Below are 16,727 nucleotides of genomic sequence, written 5' to 3'. Positions count from 1 at the left end.
GCTAGGACCAATCGAACTACACCTCTTAGACTAGCTAACCAAGTGTCACAATTACTCCCACATTTCTGTGAAGAATGATACCAAGTGCATTCCACTCTGCAAAACACATCCATAATACTCTGCTTGAGGTGGAGGGCATGCAGCAGCTGAGGCAACATAGGAGGGAGAGCTGCCCAGGTTTTCACAGAATGCACAGATGCAGAAACATGGTTGTGCAGTACAGTCAGTGCAGTTTTTGCTGGGAAAAATGGTGCTGTGTGGATGCATTCAACTGTGTTTGCTTGCAATCAGGCTCTGCCATGGTTACACAACAGTCCCATTCTTAGGCTAGATACATGTGGTGACCAAAAAAAAAAAAAAATCTTATTTAAAGAGAAAGAAAAGTTATCCTACTGTTCTATTTACATCAATTTATCATATATTCAGCAAAAATGCAAAGGCAATTTGCCACTTTTGAAGCTTGTAAGAGTTCTGTGGCACCTTATAGACTAACAGACATATTGGAGCTTAAGCTTTCGTGGGTGAATACCCACTTCATCAGATGCATGTGGGGTATTCACCCACAAAAGCTTATGCTCCAATACTTCTGTTAATCTATAAGGTGCCACAGGACTCTTTGCCGCTTTTACAGATCCAGACTAACACGGCTACCCTTCTGATATTTGAATTATAAGCTTGTTTCCTCTTCTCCCCCATGTTGCCAGTTACAATCCACCCCAGGACAACAGTAATTAAAAAACCCCATCTGCATTACAAACACCACTGTATTTTAGCGAGTTTCAGAACAGCAGCCGTGTTAGTCTGTATCCGTAAAAAGAAAAGGAGTACCTGTGGCACCTTAGAGACTAACAAATTTATTAGAGCATAAGCTTTCGTGAGCTACAGCTCACTTAATCGGATGAGCTGTAGCTCACCAAAGCTTATGCTCTAATCAATTTGTTAGTCTCTAAAGTGCCACAAGTACTTGTATTTTAGCACTGGCCTTAAATGCAGACATGGCCATATGTATTACAAGTCGGTTTAGCTTGCCTCCCAGAACAAAGCCATGTTAGAATCAAGCTTTAACTCTGGTTTGATCCTGTTTAAATGCTCAACTAATCCTCCAACCTCTTGGAATCAGTTCCACAGACTAAGACGGAGGCATGTTGGCAGGGCATTAGCACTGCTGTAAATTCTTCTGGAGATAGAGGCCAAAATCTGAGTGACTCATTGACAGTAAATTCACTTAAAAATCAAAGGCAGGACAAAAGTAGGGCTTTAAGAGGAATTACACATGGACCAGATGCAGGCGAGTTCTGTGCAGCCTTCCTACACAGCTTTGCTTACAAGTTTCCATCCTCTGTCCTGATCTGTAACACTGATGGCTACTCTAGTTTGGGCCTCTGAGTAGGTAATTTGGTTAAATGTGCTTTATGATATACAAGATGACACTCATTTAGCAGCAAGAATCAACTGTCAAATTCATTTTCAGTTTCTACTTCATTTTATGGTCAGTTCTTAAAATAAAAGCAACGCTTTAATGTACTAAACCGCTTATACCACTAGGCAAAACCCAGCAAAGTACCAGGGAGGGGGTTAATATGTTCACAAGTGTGAAAACTCTGACATACTAAAATGTGCTCAGTCCTATTACATGCCTCCCTCTCCCCCAATCCACCTTTCACCCTTGTCTTGGGGAGGATATTCCTCCTTCCTCTGTAGTTTAATCAGACCAGCATTCCCTCTGGCTAACCACATGAATTTTGCTAGATGAATAAGCTATTTCAGCTGTTGGACTGGCAGTTCTGCTCCTGAACAATCTTCAGCTGTTAAGCTCTCCTTTCTTCTTGCTCATTCGCAGGGTAAAAAAAAAAAACATATCATGCCAGACAAAAGGGTGAGAAATACAGCAGAAGTGTGCCCCCTTTTTGGTATACTTTTCAATGGCTCTCACCCTCAAAATTTTTTTTAGATCCTTCCCCTTAATCCTTCATGATGGCAACTAGATTGTATTAATGTGAGACATGTTATGAACAGATACTGAAAAAAATAAGACAACCGTGAGGGAGTTTATCCATATGAATGCACACATGCAGACTGCCATTTAAAAATACTCATTAAACCCTCTACACTGCGACAAGTATGCATGACACAAATACATCTGATATAAATAGTGTACCACTAGTTTATGTAGCTCCTTTTAAATCGGAGGTGCACAGAACTTAAAATAGGAAATACCCAGAGTATGCATATGGAGAGTTGGCGTTACAACTTGCCATCCCCTCCCAGTTTGCCACAAATCAGCCAAACATCTAAATATTTGCAGTCAGCCCAAGAGGCATGTCAAAGCTTCTATTTTTAATGGTATAATACACATGCATCCAAATTCAGATTATGTATTTGATTTTTAGATTATGATTTGATATTTCAGATTTTGATTATTGATATTTTAGATTTGATATTTCAGATTATGAATTAGATAATAGGACAGCAGAAACTACCTGAAATAAGGACTGGCAACAGCTCCTTCACAGTGTTCATGGAGTTCACCAACATCACTCTGTGTTCCTGATGAGTCAATTCCTGCTGTCTTTCATCAATCATTTTAGCCATCTTTGTCATTCCTAAGTCATACAACGAAGTTCAAGTGATAAAACTGTTCATATTGAGTTTCCCCAGATTTATTAACATTTTACAAAGAAGGTGTAGGCTCAGTTATTTTTTAGCTTTCCAGACAAGAACGCAAAAAATGTAATGAGTTATGACACCACTGAAGAAGCTTTGTATCACCTACTTTTCATTAAACCATATTTCAGTAGTTTCAGGGAAGCCACAGATCCAGTTTCTAGTTGTTAATTCAAGCTAGAATATAGGTCTCATATTTTTGACGTTCATTTATCAAGAAGTTTAAGAAAAGAACTATAAAAATATAAAAGTAATAAATAGCCTACTTCAGGGAAATTAGTCAGCTTAGCAATGTATGACAAGGTAGTTTAGAACTCTTTTTCCTCCTTTAGCTTTGATCAGTTCTCACCTAAATAATGGGGTGGTTGACAAGAATAGGAAAATAGAACTGACACAGGTTTAGGTTTGTTGGCTTCAAAGACTTTCAACATGAGTGTATTAATTTACACTGTCCTAGAAAAACTAAATAAGAATATTTTAATTCTCTAAAAAAAATTGTATCGGTGATGAAAGGAAGAGAATCAAAGCAAGTGTTACTTTGGATTTCTGAAGTAAATGCACTTTCAAGACTTACATGAGGAACATAATGACAGGTTTCAGAGTAGCAGCCGTGTTAGTCTGTATTCGCAAAAAGAAAAGGAGTACTTGTGGCACCTTAGCGACTAACAAATTTATTTGAGCATAAGCATAAGCTTTTGTGAGCTACAGCTTCATCCGATGAAGTGAGCTGTAGCTCACGAAAGCTTATGCTCAAATAAATTTGTTAGTCTCTAAGGTGCCACAAGTACTCCCTTTCTTTTTGCGAATACAGACTAACATGGCTGCTACTCTGAAACCTGAGAGGTGGAGTAGTAGCATTATGCCTAAGACTATATAAAACTTACTATCAATATTATGTTTTAAGTGTTTAGTGACTATTTGAGCCAAACAAATGTTCTTCCTAAATCAAAATCCAGCCCAAGTGAAGCCAAAAAGGAAGAAGCACAACTTAGACATGTAAAATATTTGGAGGGCTAGGAGAAATTTTGAAGATAAAGAGCCTGAGATACAAAATAAGTAGGCTTGGCAGGGTTCGATTTTAATGGATAGATACCAGCAAATGTTGATTTCAGCTGACTCACTGAAATAGATGAAAAAAATATCCACTAGTAACAGCTTGTGAGAGTGCAGCCTACTCTCCTAACTTTGCACCTGCAGGGATTGGGTGTCACCAGCCCTATGCAAGTGCAGGAAGCCCTCTGTGGCCTTGCTGTCACTGGGGATATGACAGCTGAGCTCTAGAAGGCTCCCTGCACAATCGGTGACACCTGATCTCTGCAGGTGCAAGGTTCTGGGAAGGCTGCTGTGCTGGCAGGGGGAGCAGAGTCCTCTGGCCAGGATGGTAAGGAGGAAGAGCTTCCTGACCACAAGGGAGGCCACCCCACTATAGAATGGCTCCATCCCTAGGCAAGAATTGTTCAGCAGTAGGGTGGTCTCCCTCATGGCTGGGGGCTCATCTTCCCCCTTGCAGCCCTTTGCTCTGCGGGGCCAGAACCAAAACCTCCCCTGCACCTTGCACCCAGGTGTGTTGGTCCCCCGGGCTGAGCAGGGAGCCCCCTGCAGCACCATTATCAATGCTATTAATCGTCAAAATTGCACACGCACAAAAAATCAATTCTGCCATGCCTAAAAATAAGCAACAATCATACCAGAAGGAGAAACCTGTGAGATAACTGGTGGGTCTACATGATTGCATTGGAGCAAAGGAGAATGTCACTGATCCACTCTTTCCTGGTAATGAAGACAAGGCACGGTCAGCGACTGAGGTATCAAAGGCCTCGTCTAAACTTGCAGTGGTGGCATGTAGTGTATGTGTAGTTACACACCGCAGTGAAAAGCGGGTAGTATTCACACTGCAGCATGTAGCTATTCACAGCAGTGAAAGGCTCTGGCAGGGGGAGATAGCAGGGAAAGGCTCTAGGACACTACACTGCCAAAAACAGCAGGAAAAATGCAATCTCAGTAAAATCACCTATACCAGAGACAATGCTTGAAGTGTGCTGGGTCGCAGTTCAGGAAATAAAATTTCCAAAAAGCAAGATCGGTCACTGAGGGATACACATTTTTAGTGCTACCTGGGGAAAACACCCTCTAATTGGCTGCTCTTCCTCAGAAGATGGGCAAGCAAGGAAACAGCCAATTAGGGCAAAAGCAGGTAGAGCTCTCTTCCCTTAGGAACCAACATCATTCTCATTGGGAATGAAAGGATAGAAGGTCGCGGGGGAGGGGGGGCGAACACGACGACGACACAGCAGCTCAGAATGGCTCCACTCCCTATTCCCATCCTGCAAGCAACAGCAAGGCTCCTCTACTCCTCCCACCCCCCCCTGCAACTGGGCACAAAGGTCCTCACTGTAGCCCCCTCACCCCACAGGCCTGGGAGAGAGAAAGAACCCCACATGCTGCAGATATGAGGCTGGAGGAGTAGGATTGATTTGGGGCTGGGGGCAGAATTGATTTCTGGGCAGATATGGGGGTGACGACAGACACACACACACACACTTTTTTGGAGACCACTTTAAACACTAACCATATGACTGGTAGATCGAAAATATTGCACCTAGCTATATGAAAGACAGCAGACACTATTGTGGGAATGACAGACCCATGAGATTTGTTTCAGTGGCAGTTGAACTGGCTGGAAAATGAGAGTTATAAAATACCGAGATAAACAGCACTGGGACAAACCAGCATGATTCCTGCAAAGCAAAATCATGGCTCTCCAATCCACTCTAAATTTCAGCCTATCAACAAAGTAGACAACACAAGAGCTATATTTAGTTTGAGAACTCTCTCACAACAGGCCATAAAATAATCTTAGTTATGAGGAGCAAGAGTTAAGGATTGTCATTGATGAGAAACTGTTTAAGAGACAGACAGAAGGAATAGTCAATTTTCAGCATGCCAAAAAAGATTAACTGTGAAAGGGTACTGCCCCATCAATGACCTGGGCTAGGACTGGAGTTTAATATGTGCTAATGTTAACATATTAATATTCTGGAGTAGGGGATCAATGACAACGTGGAAAGTTATGAAGGTAACATTTATGTTGATACCGCAACTAGAGAAGACTGAAGAACTTCAGAGGAACCTAACAACACTAGATAAAATACATAATACCATAGCAGATGAAATTCAGGGTTGAAAAATGCAAAGTTTCTAAACACTGATAGGCATAATTTGAACTACTCATACACATTATTGGGTTCAAAATTAATTGTAACCACTCAGGAAACCAAGCTGAGCTTACTGTGCACAGCTCAATGAAAATATCTGCTTAATAAGTCATTGCAGTCAAAACAAAAATGTTAGGATGTATAAAAAAACAACAACTTGCTCTGATATAGCGCTTTTCATCAGTAAATCTCAAATTGCTTTACCAAGGAGGTAAATATTATCCTCATTTTGTAAATCAATGGTGTATCCTCACCTGAAATAGAGTTCAGTTCTGGTAACCTTAGCTCAAAAATAAATAATTTTATATATCTCAGAAGTCAAGGAAGTCCAGAGAAAACCAGTGGAAACAATTAGAGCTATAGAATGACTTTCATATGAAGAAACCGGCAAGAATATGACTGTTGATTTAGAGATGATGACTAAGTGGATACAAAAAAGAAGTATGTAAAATAATGAATGGTTCTTAATTTTTTTAAGCACAACAAGGGGATGCCAAATATACTGCCTTCAATTTCATTATTTCTCATAGGATTTTTTTTTAACCACAATGCATAACCAACTTGTGGAACTTATTACTACAAGGTAACACTGAGGCCAGGAGTTTAGGAGGATGAAAAAGATTACCCGTTGTGGCAAGGCGCCGCCTCCATCTTGCCGGGCTTAGTACTTCCCCCTTTGACGGTGGCAGGACCTGGAGTAAATCAACCCCACTCTAGACAGTGTTTGTCTTCCCACTCTGAGTTTATTTATCAGTATTTTCAAGGTAGGCCTCGGGGCAGGCTCAAGGAGTACTCCTCCACCAAACAAAAGAAACCAATTCATAAACACAAAACAAGGGGATGCACCTTTCCCTGCTCCTTTGCTGGATGGTGGGGGGAGGGTGTCAGTCCTTCCCCTAAAGAGGCATTCAGTTTTGGTTGTTTCCCCTGTAGGGAGGAGAGCTGCCTCTCACTCTAGAAAAGCCTATCTTCCTGCCACGGCTAGCCCTGCAGCAGCTTGTCTCTTTTCCCTTTCTCTCACCAGAGGAGGGTTTTTGTGTCCCTAACTGACCTGAGGTAACCCCCTCTCAGCCTGTAGGAAAAAGCGCGCATCACTCTAGGGCTAACATACCTGCCCTTCCACCACTCTCTTGCAACCGTCCAGCCTGACTTTGTCACACCGTATATAACGGGACAAACATGCTTCATGCCACAGGACAACTTCTAACAGGTGTTACTTAAAATTCCCCTGTGGGCCAGTTATTTCAGGATATGGTTTCTTGGTTCTCTCTCTGAAGCAGCTGACAATGGCCAATGTCAGAGACAAGGTACTAGACGAGATGGCTCATTTGTCTGATATTGTATGGTAATTCTTATTTACATGGACATACTTATTTTTATTCAAATCAAAGTTTAATATCTAATACTTTTCTGCATCACAACTAACACCTCTGCCAGTCACACAGGCTTTATCAGACTCTTGGGCAAAGGCATCAATACATGTAACAGAAAGACCTCATCAGTAAGGTAACAGGTCATAAAAAGGCTGCAATCTAGCTGGCAAGTAAAGAAGGGACGGTGAGTAATGAGGGGAAAAGGGGTAGGGCCCAAGCTGGCCTTTTATAACATTATTTTCTGCATTCTCACTAACTTGAAGATGTCAAACTCATACTGTGGTTTAAATGTATACCATCCCAAGAGATGCCTTCAAGACATAAACCATCTAATCAGAACACAGTGTTTATTTCCACAAATGGGATTCAGCTCTGTGTTAGTGAGTGCACAGCTTCCACAACTGTATTTTATGATGTACAGCAAAAGTACAACAGCAAATGCCAACTTTTAGCACATTACTCCATCAAAGTAAAAGACTTTATAGTGCATACCATTAACCTCTCTTATGGATATTCTAACATGGGTAAACCAACACTGGTCAATTAAATCATGGTGCACAATTTTCTAATTAGAACTACTATACATACTGAAAAGAATATCTGTCAAGCAGAAAGAGGTAAAAAATGGTTTGCCTCTAGTAGTTTTCAAAGCCCCAGCTTTAGCTCTCTCCAAGATCTTGCCTCTGAACTACTTGAGAAATAAAGCTGCATGCAAGAACATAGTCACAGAGGACTGGAAAGGTCTAACCTGGACCCAGATTCTTTGTGTATGTCACCAAGTCCTCCATAGTCTCTACCACCTCTGCTACAGTTAGGTATTCCAAAATTCCTTTGCAGACACGGATGATTTTACGGACCTAGGGAAAAAAAACATTCCAGCATTTATAAGACCAAGCTATAATACAATAAATTAGAAATGCTTGTTTATTACTGAAACAGAACAGGTACAGCATTTGGTAGCATAATTTATAGAAAAGTATGTGGTTTGGAATGCTGAATAAGCTGCTCACCATTTGATTACTCAAGAAAGCCTCATTAGCCAAAATCAAAGTATCTGTACTTAGAAATGAAAATCCTGCTTCTAACAATTTCCAACTGTATGATGACAAAGAATATCAGAGAAGTAGTAGTAAAATGGTGAAGAAGTGTATTTAACTATTATGGCACTAGAGAAAATGCTGTCAGTTTGAAGACAGCATAGTTTCCGGTTTATTATTGCTATTCAACTGGTAAAAAAAGAAATCACCTAAGCCAACCTATATCAGAGTAGCATATTCCAAAGTCTACCCTATGGAAGGCTATCCATTAGGCAGTTTTCCACATGCAGAACACAATATACAATAACCTTTTTTGAAGGGCAGATCCAATTTCTTACATCTTCCAAAAAACAATGCACATTTGAAGAGAGGTACTTATTCTCCTTTTACTTCCCTATGGATTTTGTACACTTTGGTTTAATACTCTGTTAATCCATATTAGGTTTTTAACTACTTTTAAAAAGATTCACACCAATATTGCCTCTTGAATTCTTCTACCACATACTTCAGAGCATGGCAAAACAGACAGATCCCATGGCACCATGAAATCTTATTTTAGAGGATGTAACTTTGAAAGTACTGCTTGTGGTGGATTCAAATCAAACTCCAAGTGTTGATAAGTTTGAAATTATGCTTCTAGAAATTGTCCTCAAAAACAGGAGTTCATTACTACTGCTAAAAATAAGGTAGATAAGCAAACATTAGAACAAGGCTCTTTTGAAAGATATGAATATGAGTGGTTGGGAACATGCTAAATTTGTGAAAATCAAATCCAGAGTCAAATATATGTGTCTTGTTGAACTTGGGTATGTCACAGCTGAGGTTGAGAGCTTTTTAAAAAGTTTAACTTAAAAAAAACAGAGTTCTCTTCTTGAATTGGATCTATAGGTGGAATAGGTGAACATGCCCATAACTCTTTTTGGTACTGATTATAATCACCTGCAAGAATATCTGTGATCACTAGTGCCACAAAGTAATTCCAAGCATTAGCCTCACCTCAGGATGCCATGATGAGAATAGTTTCAGTAATCAGCAATTTAACAGTGAAGCAGCAATACTGGTACTAGAGTGCTCACATACCATGGGAAGGAAAGCATATGGAGACTTTGCAGGTTGAAAGGTATGACATAGGTAAACATTGTAAGCAGCATCAATTTTTCCTCAACCAAATGGGATATGTTTATCTTAACTTCATTCCCTCTTAAAGGCATGACACTAGTTGCTAGAAAACAGGAGATAACATATTCCTAAGAAGGGGAAACATGGTCACAAAAGTGAAGCAACCCAATTGGTTCCATTACTAACACCAGACACACAAACATACACAAGATGAAGTAGAAGCCTCAATCTCACATTTCCTTCTATCTATGGGTTTACACAAGGTCCTGAGTGCCCCCCCTTTTTTGGGGGGGGGAGGGGATTTAAGAAATACACAAAAATCTATAAGTAACAAGACAGCATGAAAAGGCTTTTCTTGGCAGGAAGATAAATTGAAAGCATTCTTTGTGCCTATCCAAACAGAGTCTTTGTCACGGATAATGAATTTTGGGAAGCGCTGTAAAATTAGCAAATGTAAATTAAGTGGGTATTTGAGATAACATGATACTGATGTTATTGGTACTAGGACACCTACCTCAGCCTCATCAAACGTCAGAAGCAAGTCTGATGTACCAGAGAGGATGCCTCTTGATCCATCAATGAGATAATCACGAGCAGGTACTGAATAAGGATCTGCTTGCAGCATCTGGGCTGCCTGGACAAGTTTAGTGCAGGCATTCTCCACTCTGTGTGCAACAATAAGATACAGCCATTAATACTTATTCTGAATACTCTGCCAGGAGGTGAACAGCTGTATAAACTTGTAGGGGGTTACCATCAAAACACAGCCAGCAAACTGTTCATCCATCCCAACAAACACACATTCATGGTTTAAATGTGCAAATATAAATATTTACGCATCACTGATTAAATCAGCCATTGTCTTTAGAGCTAGATATATAACAACACTGAGGTAACAGATTAGAGACACTGACATGAGTCACAAAATACCCTTTTAATTCCAACAAGCCAGGAGGTTAGGCAGAGGAGAGCTTTTCCAACAGGATCACAAAGTCAAAGTAATCACTGTGCAACATCCTGGCATTTGCATTATGTTCTATTAATGTCAACAGGCAAATGCATCAATAGGCAATTAGTCACAGCTGTAAGTTAAGATAACAAAAGGACATTTTGTGAAAAGTATTGAGGCGCCTCAGATCCTCATTTGTTAATGAAGAAGCTTTCCAGCTCTTTAAAATATATTACTACTTGTGCACATCAATATCATGTGAATAGGCATACGGTTTGAATCTCCTATCTTGTTAGCAAATACAAGATCTCTCAACTTCTGATACCAAGTCTAAGAGAGAAGGTCCCAAATGCAGAATGTCTGAGTGTTATTGTAACTCTTAACACAGTTGATATGAGCTTTAAAATTAATATTAAACTAATTCTATCCAGCTATTTGAAATGCATCACTAAAGAAAACTATTTTGAGTTAAGGAGTTAACCCTGTTTCAGTTATCAATTTCTATTTCACTTTTCACAAATGCTGTATTCTTTGAACAAGTCAATCAGAAGCTTTCTGGTAGCAGAGCAAAAGCTTGCTTTCCAGCCAGACTCTAAAGCTTTAACACAGAAGTTCAAACTAACCAACCGTTAACTTGGCCTCTCATATCTGGATAGTATCCTGGCACATACATTAGCAAGCAAGCATCTGGTCTGTCACCATTTTGTTGCAGGGCAAAGCTATCAGTGGAGTATTTTCCCAAGTTTAACTCATTGATCAAACAGTATTCATCTCTTCTATGTTCACATTTCCCTGAGCATTCATGCAAACAGAAGCATTTGAAGTGGTGCTTCTTAGTGTCAATTCAGGCATTTGTATAGGTGTGCATATATTTTCAACAAGTGCTCACCCAACTACCTTTTGTATATTTAATTCCACCAAGGAAATATTTGACAAAACCAAAAAGAAATCAATTGTAAAATTTGCTTAACAGCTTAAAAAACGAGCTTCCACCTTCCTCCTTCTCCACAATAATTGTGCTTTTAGCTATCACAGCTGGGCACCAACGCCAAACAGCACAACTCTGAATACTCATCACTCAACACAAGTTAGGAATTTATATTAGATTTGCAGAAGTGGGGAGAAGTTAACACACACATCCTGAAGTTGGGGCATGGGGAGAGAAGGAAACAGAAAACATTACACATTAGGTGCAATGGCATAGACAATGAGGGGCTGAAGGAGTAGAATTAACAATTTTAAACTGTCCCCTCCCTACAAAGTACCACAATTCTCCACTTCAACTGTACTCAGATATGTGCCTACAGTTGAGTAAGTAAGATTCAGTAGAGTTGTCTGTGGTTAACTAGGTGCAGCAAGGAAAGCAATTGAAAAGCAATAATGTATTTATAAGACAAGGAACATTAAGAGACTGTTAAAGAGGAAACTTTACATGGTTACATACTCAATGGTAACATGACAGAAATAAGGCTAGTACCAAAGTTTGTTTACAACACAAAATCATTTAAGTGTACTGACAAAGAACTCTAAGATGTCCTGTCTTTTTTCTGCATCCGCATAGGGAGGAAGAAAGCTTCTTGTGGTTGCATATGCAGAGGTGCCCAGGCAGCGTGCACTGTGAGAGTAGTGAGTGGGAGCCAGCCACACAACTTCCCCACAGATCCCTTCTCCCTGCCTCCTGGGGTTAGCGGGGGCAGGGATCCTAGGGGTGGTGCTGAGGATGCACTTCACTGCTCCACAGCTGGCAGCAGCCCGGCTGGGGGATGTGTGTGCTTTTCCTCTAAAACCTACATTTTATGGCAAACTTCAAAAACAGACAAAAATAAATAGAAAACCAGCTAAACAAAATCCCTCTCACTGAACATCCCATTCCGGGTTGACAGCCCTGGACACTGATGTCCTAATTATCCACAGAACAGGTGCGCATGGGCCTTTCCTGCCAATGTGACTCAACCTAGAGGTGGAGAACCCAGTGCTCAGATTAGATTTCAGTTCCGTATAAAGCCGATTCACATTGCTGTCATTCTATTGAGACAGCTACCAAAGGAGCTAAGTATGCAATTTATGTACTCATGTGTTCCTCATGGGCACCTGAGCCCCATCAATAGCACCATCACAGTTAGGAAACAGGGTGGACAGTATCGTTTTCCCACCTTGCAACACATTCTTAAGGCTAGAGTGTCAATGGAGTGAGGGTGATGGGGGGAGAATGCTCGACACCCTTGGGTCTGTGCACTGCAGTGTGGACACCAGAGCCCTAGGTTTGAGCACAGGTCAGAAAATCCTTAACCTAGGGTTAAAATGCAGTGTAGATGCTCATGCCCAGGGTTCCCTGATACAGGTCAATTGACTCGAGTCCCACTAGCCCTAGATGAACATTGCTCTGTAGACATATCCTCACATGCCTAATGGACACTGTTGGCCAAAAGAGTACAAACTGGAGTACATGAGGTACACATGCACCAATGGTGGAATACACTTGGACAAGTACTTGAAGATCACAGATCCCTTCTGTGTTTGAAGCTCACAAAAGGAAGGGTGAGGACATCAAGATTACAAGACTTATCCTCCCCAGCTACCGACTTTTGGGAGCCTATAAAAAGCATCAAACAGAGTACTGTTAAAGTGACGCATTCTAGCTTTTTGGGTAATCATTGCCGGCCTAGTAACAGATACAAATTAAGATGCAGGACCTTCCTGGAGATATGACACTGATTATGTTGCTCATGGATTTCCCTCCATTTTCTGGCTTCCTCCCACAAGATAGTTAAGTACAGCGCAGGACATAAGATCAGTGTAAGGAGAATCTAAGTGTCATCCATCAATTCAATCTTAAGCTATCCTTGAATAAAGTTCAGTCAAACATGAAACTCTTACTACACCAGTTCTGAGATAAACCAAGATTTACTATGCTAAGAAACTGGATCATGATACCTAACTTCCTTCATGATGACCAGAGTTCCTCCTAATAAGCATTTAGAGACACAGTGCTGAGAGCAGTGAAATCATTGAAAATTGACTAATCCATCCTATATTCCTGAACCCACTAAGAAATAAAACATAATACTTAAAAGTTGTGTCAGAACAATACAAGATTTTCAGCCAGCGGTTCCCCTGAGTAGACTTAAATGGGCCAGCAGACAGACCTTATCACAAGATGTAGTCTACAATGAAACATCTGGTCAGCTCATTAGGGGTAATAGTCACAATTGCATAAGAAAATCCATTAAGACTAACAAGAGTCAGAAAACAGGAATGATCTGGTCTCTGCTGTGTAAAATGTAATTGTAGCTTTCAGTCCAACATTCTTCACTAAAGTTAGTTTCCCACTGCTGAAAGGAGTTAAACTGTGTCATATTTTTTCTTTTCAGCCACACTAAGAAAGGCATTAAACAGGTCACCTATCCACCCAAATCAAAATAATAGGCTCAAAACTGCTGGATTTGCACTGCGGAATTTCATGGTCATTTGTATAAAAGTTCCAATGCAGGTAGGACTGTATTTCCCATTTTTGAACAATTGATATAAAAGTAAAAACTCTTTAAATCTTCATGTCAGCATGTGAATGGAATTTCTTAGCTGCAATGTAGTTTTAATTTAAAAAACATTGAGAAGATTTAGAGGTGGATTTGTGTTTTAATTGTACAAAGCCCAGTTTAGTGAAATGTTCCAAGTCCTCTCAAAATACTGCAACTTCGGATTCTGTGCCTCTCCCTGCAGGAATGGGGTTTTGTAAAAGAACAAAATAATTTATTGCCCAATTAAAAAAAATTAGTATGAGTTGAAAGACATTCAAAAAACACAATCACAGCACTCAACTGCTTTTTCCTCCAATGGGATCTATATAGAGTATGTTAAAAAAATTGAACAAAAATTAACGGCTAGATTTGGATTCAACCAGAGAACACAAAGCTTTTAAGCTACAAAATCATTCAGATGTTATTGGCTAAAGACAACTCTCTCATATCTTATGCTCTTATTTTGTAAAAAGTCAAATAGAGGATCCATAATTATCTAGACAAGATTAATTACTACGCCAACACAAATTTCAGGTAGGTAGATTGTGGGTAGGTGTAAAGGACAAAAAATGTTTAGAAACTCATTCTTTTTTATGCTCAATGCTATAGAAATAGTTAAGTAATGAACTAATTACAACTTATGATTCAATTTATTTTCTCCCACCCAGTAAAATTATTGGGGGACTTGAGGGAAGACTGTAGGCTAAGATTTTATCAACACCAATCCAGGGGGAGGAGTGGATTTATTTTTTACATCTAGTGTTTAGATTTCTTATTCTTTTCTCAAAGATTTTGAGAGCAGTTTCCCCTCAACCTATATTAATGTCAGTTTATACATTCTGTAAAGCAAAAATACTAATCTAACACTTCTCTGCTAACATCAAGGCTATTTTTCAGGGTTTGGGGGCAGGGGAGCTTTGTTCATTTTAACATACAGAATGCATGCTAATGACAATAATTTGAAATGGAAATGCCACCAGACAGAAAATGGTAGCTCTAGAAATCTGACTGCCAGACTTGTCAACTCACCTCTGCTGTAACATCAGACAGCAACACCACATTTATAGGGCAGATTAATTATATATAAATATACTTTGATACTCTTGTTTATAGACATGAGCGGAACATTAGGATGACTTGTGATGTAATTGGATCCGTATGTGTCAAAACGTCTATTTATTTTTTAAACACCAGAGCCAATCCTTAATTTTAAATCCCACACAAAAGCTCAGTTGCTAAAGATAAAGTTTAATTGCTGCAGGTGTGCCGATATATCTTTCTCATGTTTTATTCTCTGATGTACTTCCCTTCTGGTACAATTATTTTATATTACATTTCATTACAGTCAATGACATTTGCATCATTCTGTTGGAATTACTGACATTAGAGCAGTTTCAAGCTTTTCTCATAATTACAAAAATGTTAAAGGACTCTTGGCAATCAATTATCATTTCTTCAGAAACTAGTTTCCATAAGTGCACAGGGTACACTTGCAATTTATAGCAACAGTGACATTTACCACAAGGAACACAATGTAAAGTTGACCAACAGCAATCTAGTTAGTAGAGTGGAAGTTTTCCAACATATTGTCAAACTGCTGTCAAGTTAGTGATAATTTTAAAATAACATTCAAATATTTTAATAGAATACCTCATACTGAACAGATATTTAAACCTAAAATCAAACAGGACATAAGCCTGAAAAATTAAATACCATTTGTTGAATGCTAGGTAATTCCTCAATGTTTCCAAAATGCTCTGTAAAAATGCTGCATGAAAGTAAGTAGTGCCTTCTGAATCCTTTCCAGGTTTGGTAGTTATATGGAAAACACACACATACAAACAATGGTTCAATGAAATTCTGTAGTCACTTGCGTGTTTGCTCAACTTTTCTAACTCATATTCTGTAACATGACCTCAAATAACCAATCAAACCTTATTTCCCATAGGCACCTCTTCTGAAGTGTTTTATTTGCAAGCTGCTCGTTATAGCAGCAAGAGTCAGTCTTAATATATCATTTTACAGCAGCGCTCATCCCAAAGGATCCCATGTGAAACAAATTACACCCAATGATCTCTTTATCCACCTCTGAGATGGACTAGGGCAATTGGTTGATAGTATGTAGAAACAAAACAATACGTCAGGGCAGGAAGTTAACACTCAAGTTATTTTTTAAAGTTTCATCCAAAATTACTTAGCCTGCTAAATCTCATTTCCAAAAGTATCTCGGAAGTTAGGAGCCTTTGAAAATTCTACCCTTTGTCCAAATGAAACTAATTACTTAAGTGCCATTCAGCTAGGACACAGGATTCAGAGACTCTTCTCTTGCCTTCACTAAAATTCCCATGGCATGCCTCATAAGAAATCATGACCTTTTCGGGTCTCACACAAAATATGAAACCTCTAACAAGATAGATCCATTTAACATCATAAAAGGCATCCCTCAATACCAACTACAATGGAAGTGTGCCATCTATTTAATTCACTAGTAGCACTGCCTACAACAGACTGAGCAGGAGATCTGTAAGGAGTATCTCCAACTCAAATATAGACCTGGCCTAACCAATCTGATAGGGTCACAGCCCAAGGTAAAGTGGCTACACATTTTCCACAAAAAAGCTCCAAGTTCCCTGAACTGAATGATTATCCCCTGGCACTATGATGAAGGGCTATAGCATAGAACCTTATGATAAATCATTAGAAGAATAAGGATATTCAGCAAGTGAAAGATACTGCATTTTAGACACTAAAATGTAGCTGCAATAAACTCATCATAACAAGGAGCATTTTTTCATTCCTGCAAGTACCTAACATACTTTCAACATTGTTTAAATGACAGTACCAATTTCTTG

General features: G+C 39.5%; 1 protein-coding gene across 2 annotated transcripts in view; it reads right to left on the bottom strand.

The window, feature by feature from the left end:
* VCL (vinculin) overlaps positions 1 to 16,727 on the bottom strand; it is a 105,815-nt gene that overhangs the window by 40,715 nt on the left and 48,373 nt on the right. For both annotated transcript variants that reach the window (XM_073353147.1, XM_073353149.1), the window contains exons 3-5: positions 9,923 to 10,073; positions 8,001 to 8,109; positions 2,481 to 2,603 (exon numbers count right to left, since the gene is read on the bottom strand). In XM_073353147.1, coding sequence (XP_073209248.1) covers positions 2,481 to 2,603; positions 8,001 to 8,109; positions 9,923 to 10,073 — 383 coding nt within the window. The remainder of the gene's footprint in view (positions 1 to 2,480; positions 2,604 to 8,000; positions 8,110 to 9,922; positions 10,074 to 16,727) is intronic.

The sequence above is a fragment of the Lepidochelys kempii genome, chromosome 7 (assembly GCF_965140265.1).
Source record: "Lepidochelys kempii isolate rLepKem1 chromosome 7, rLepKem1.hap2, whole genome shotgun sequence".
Lineage (NCBI taxonomy): Eukaryota > Metazoa > Chordata > Testudines > Cheloniidae > Lepidochelys > Lepidochelys kempii.
Note: the sequence above shows the minus strand (reverse complement) of the source record. Positions and strands in the feature narration are given on the sequence as shown.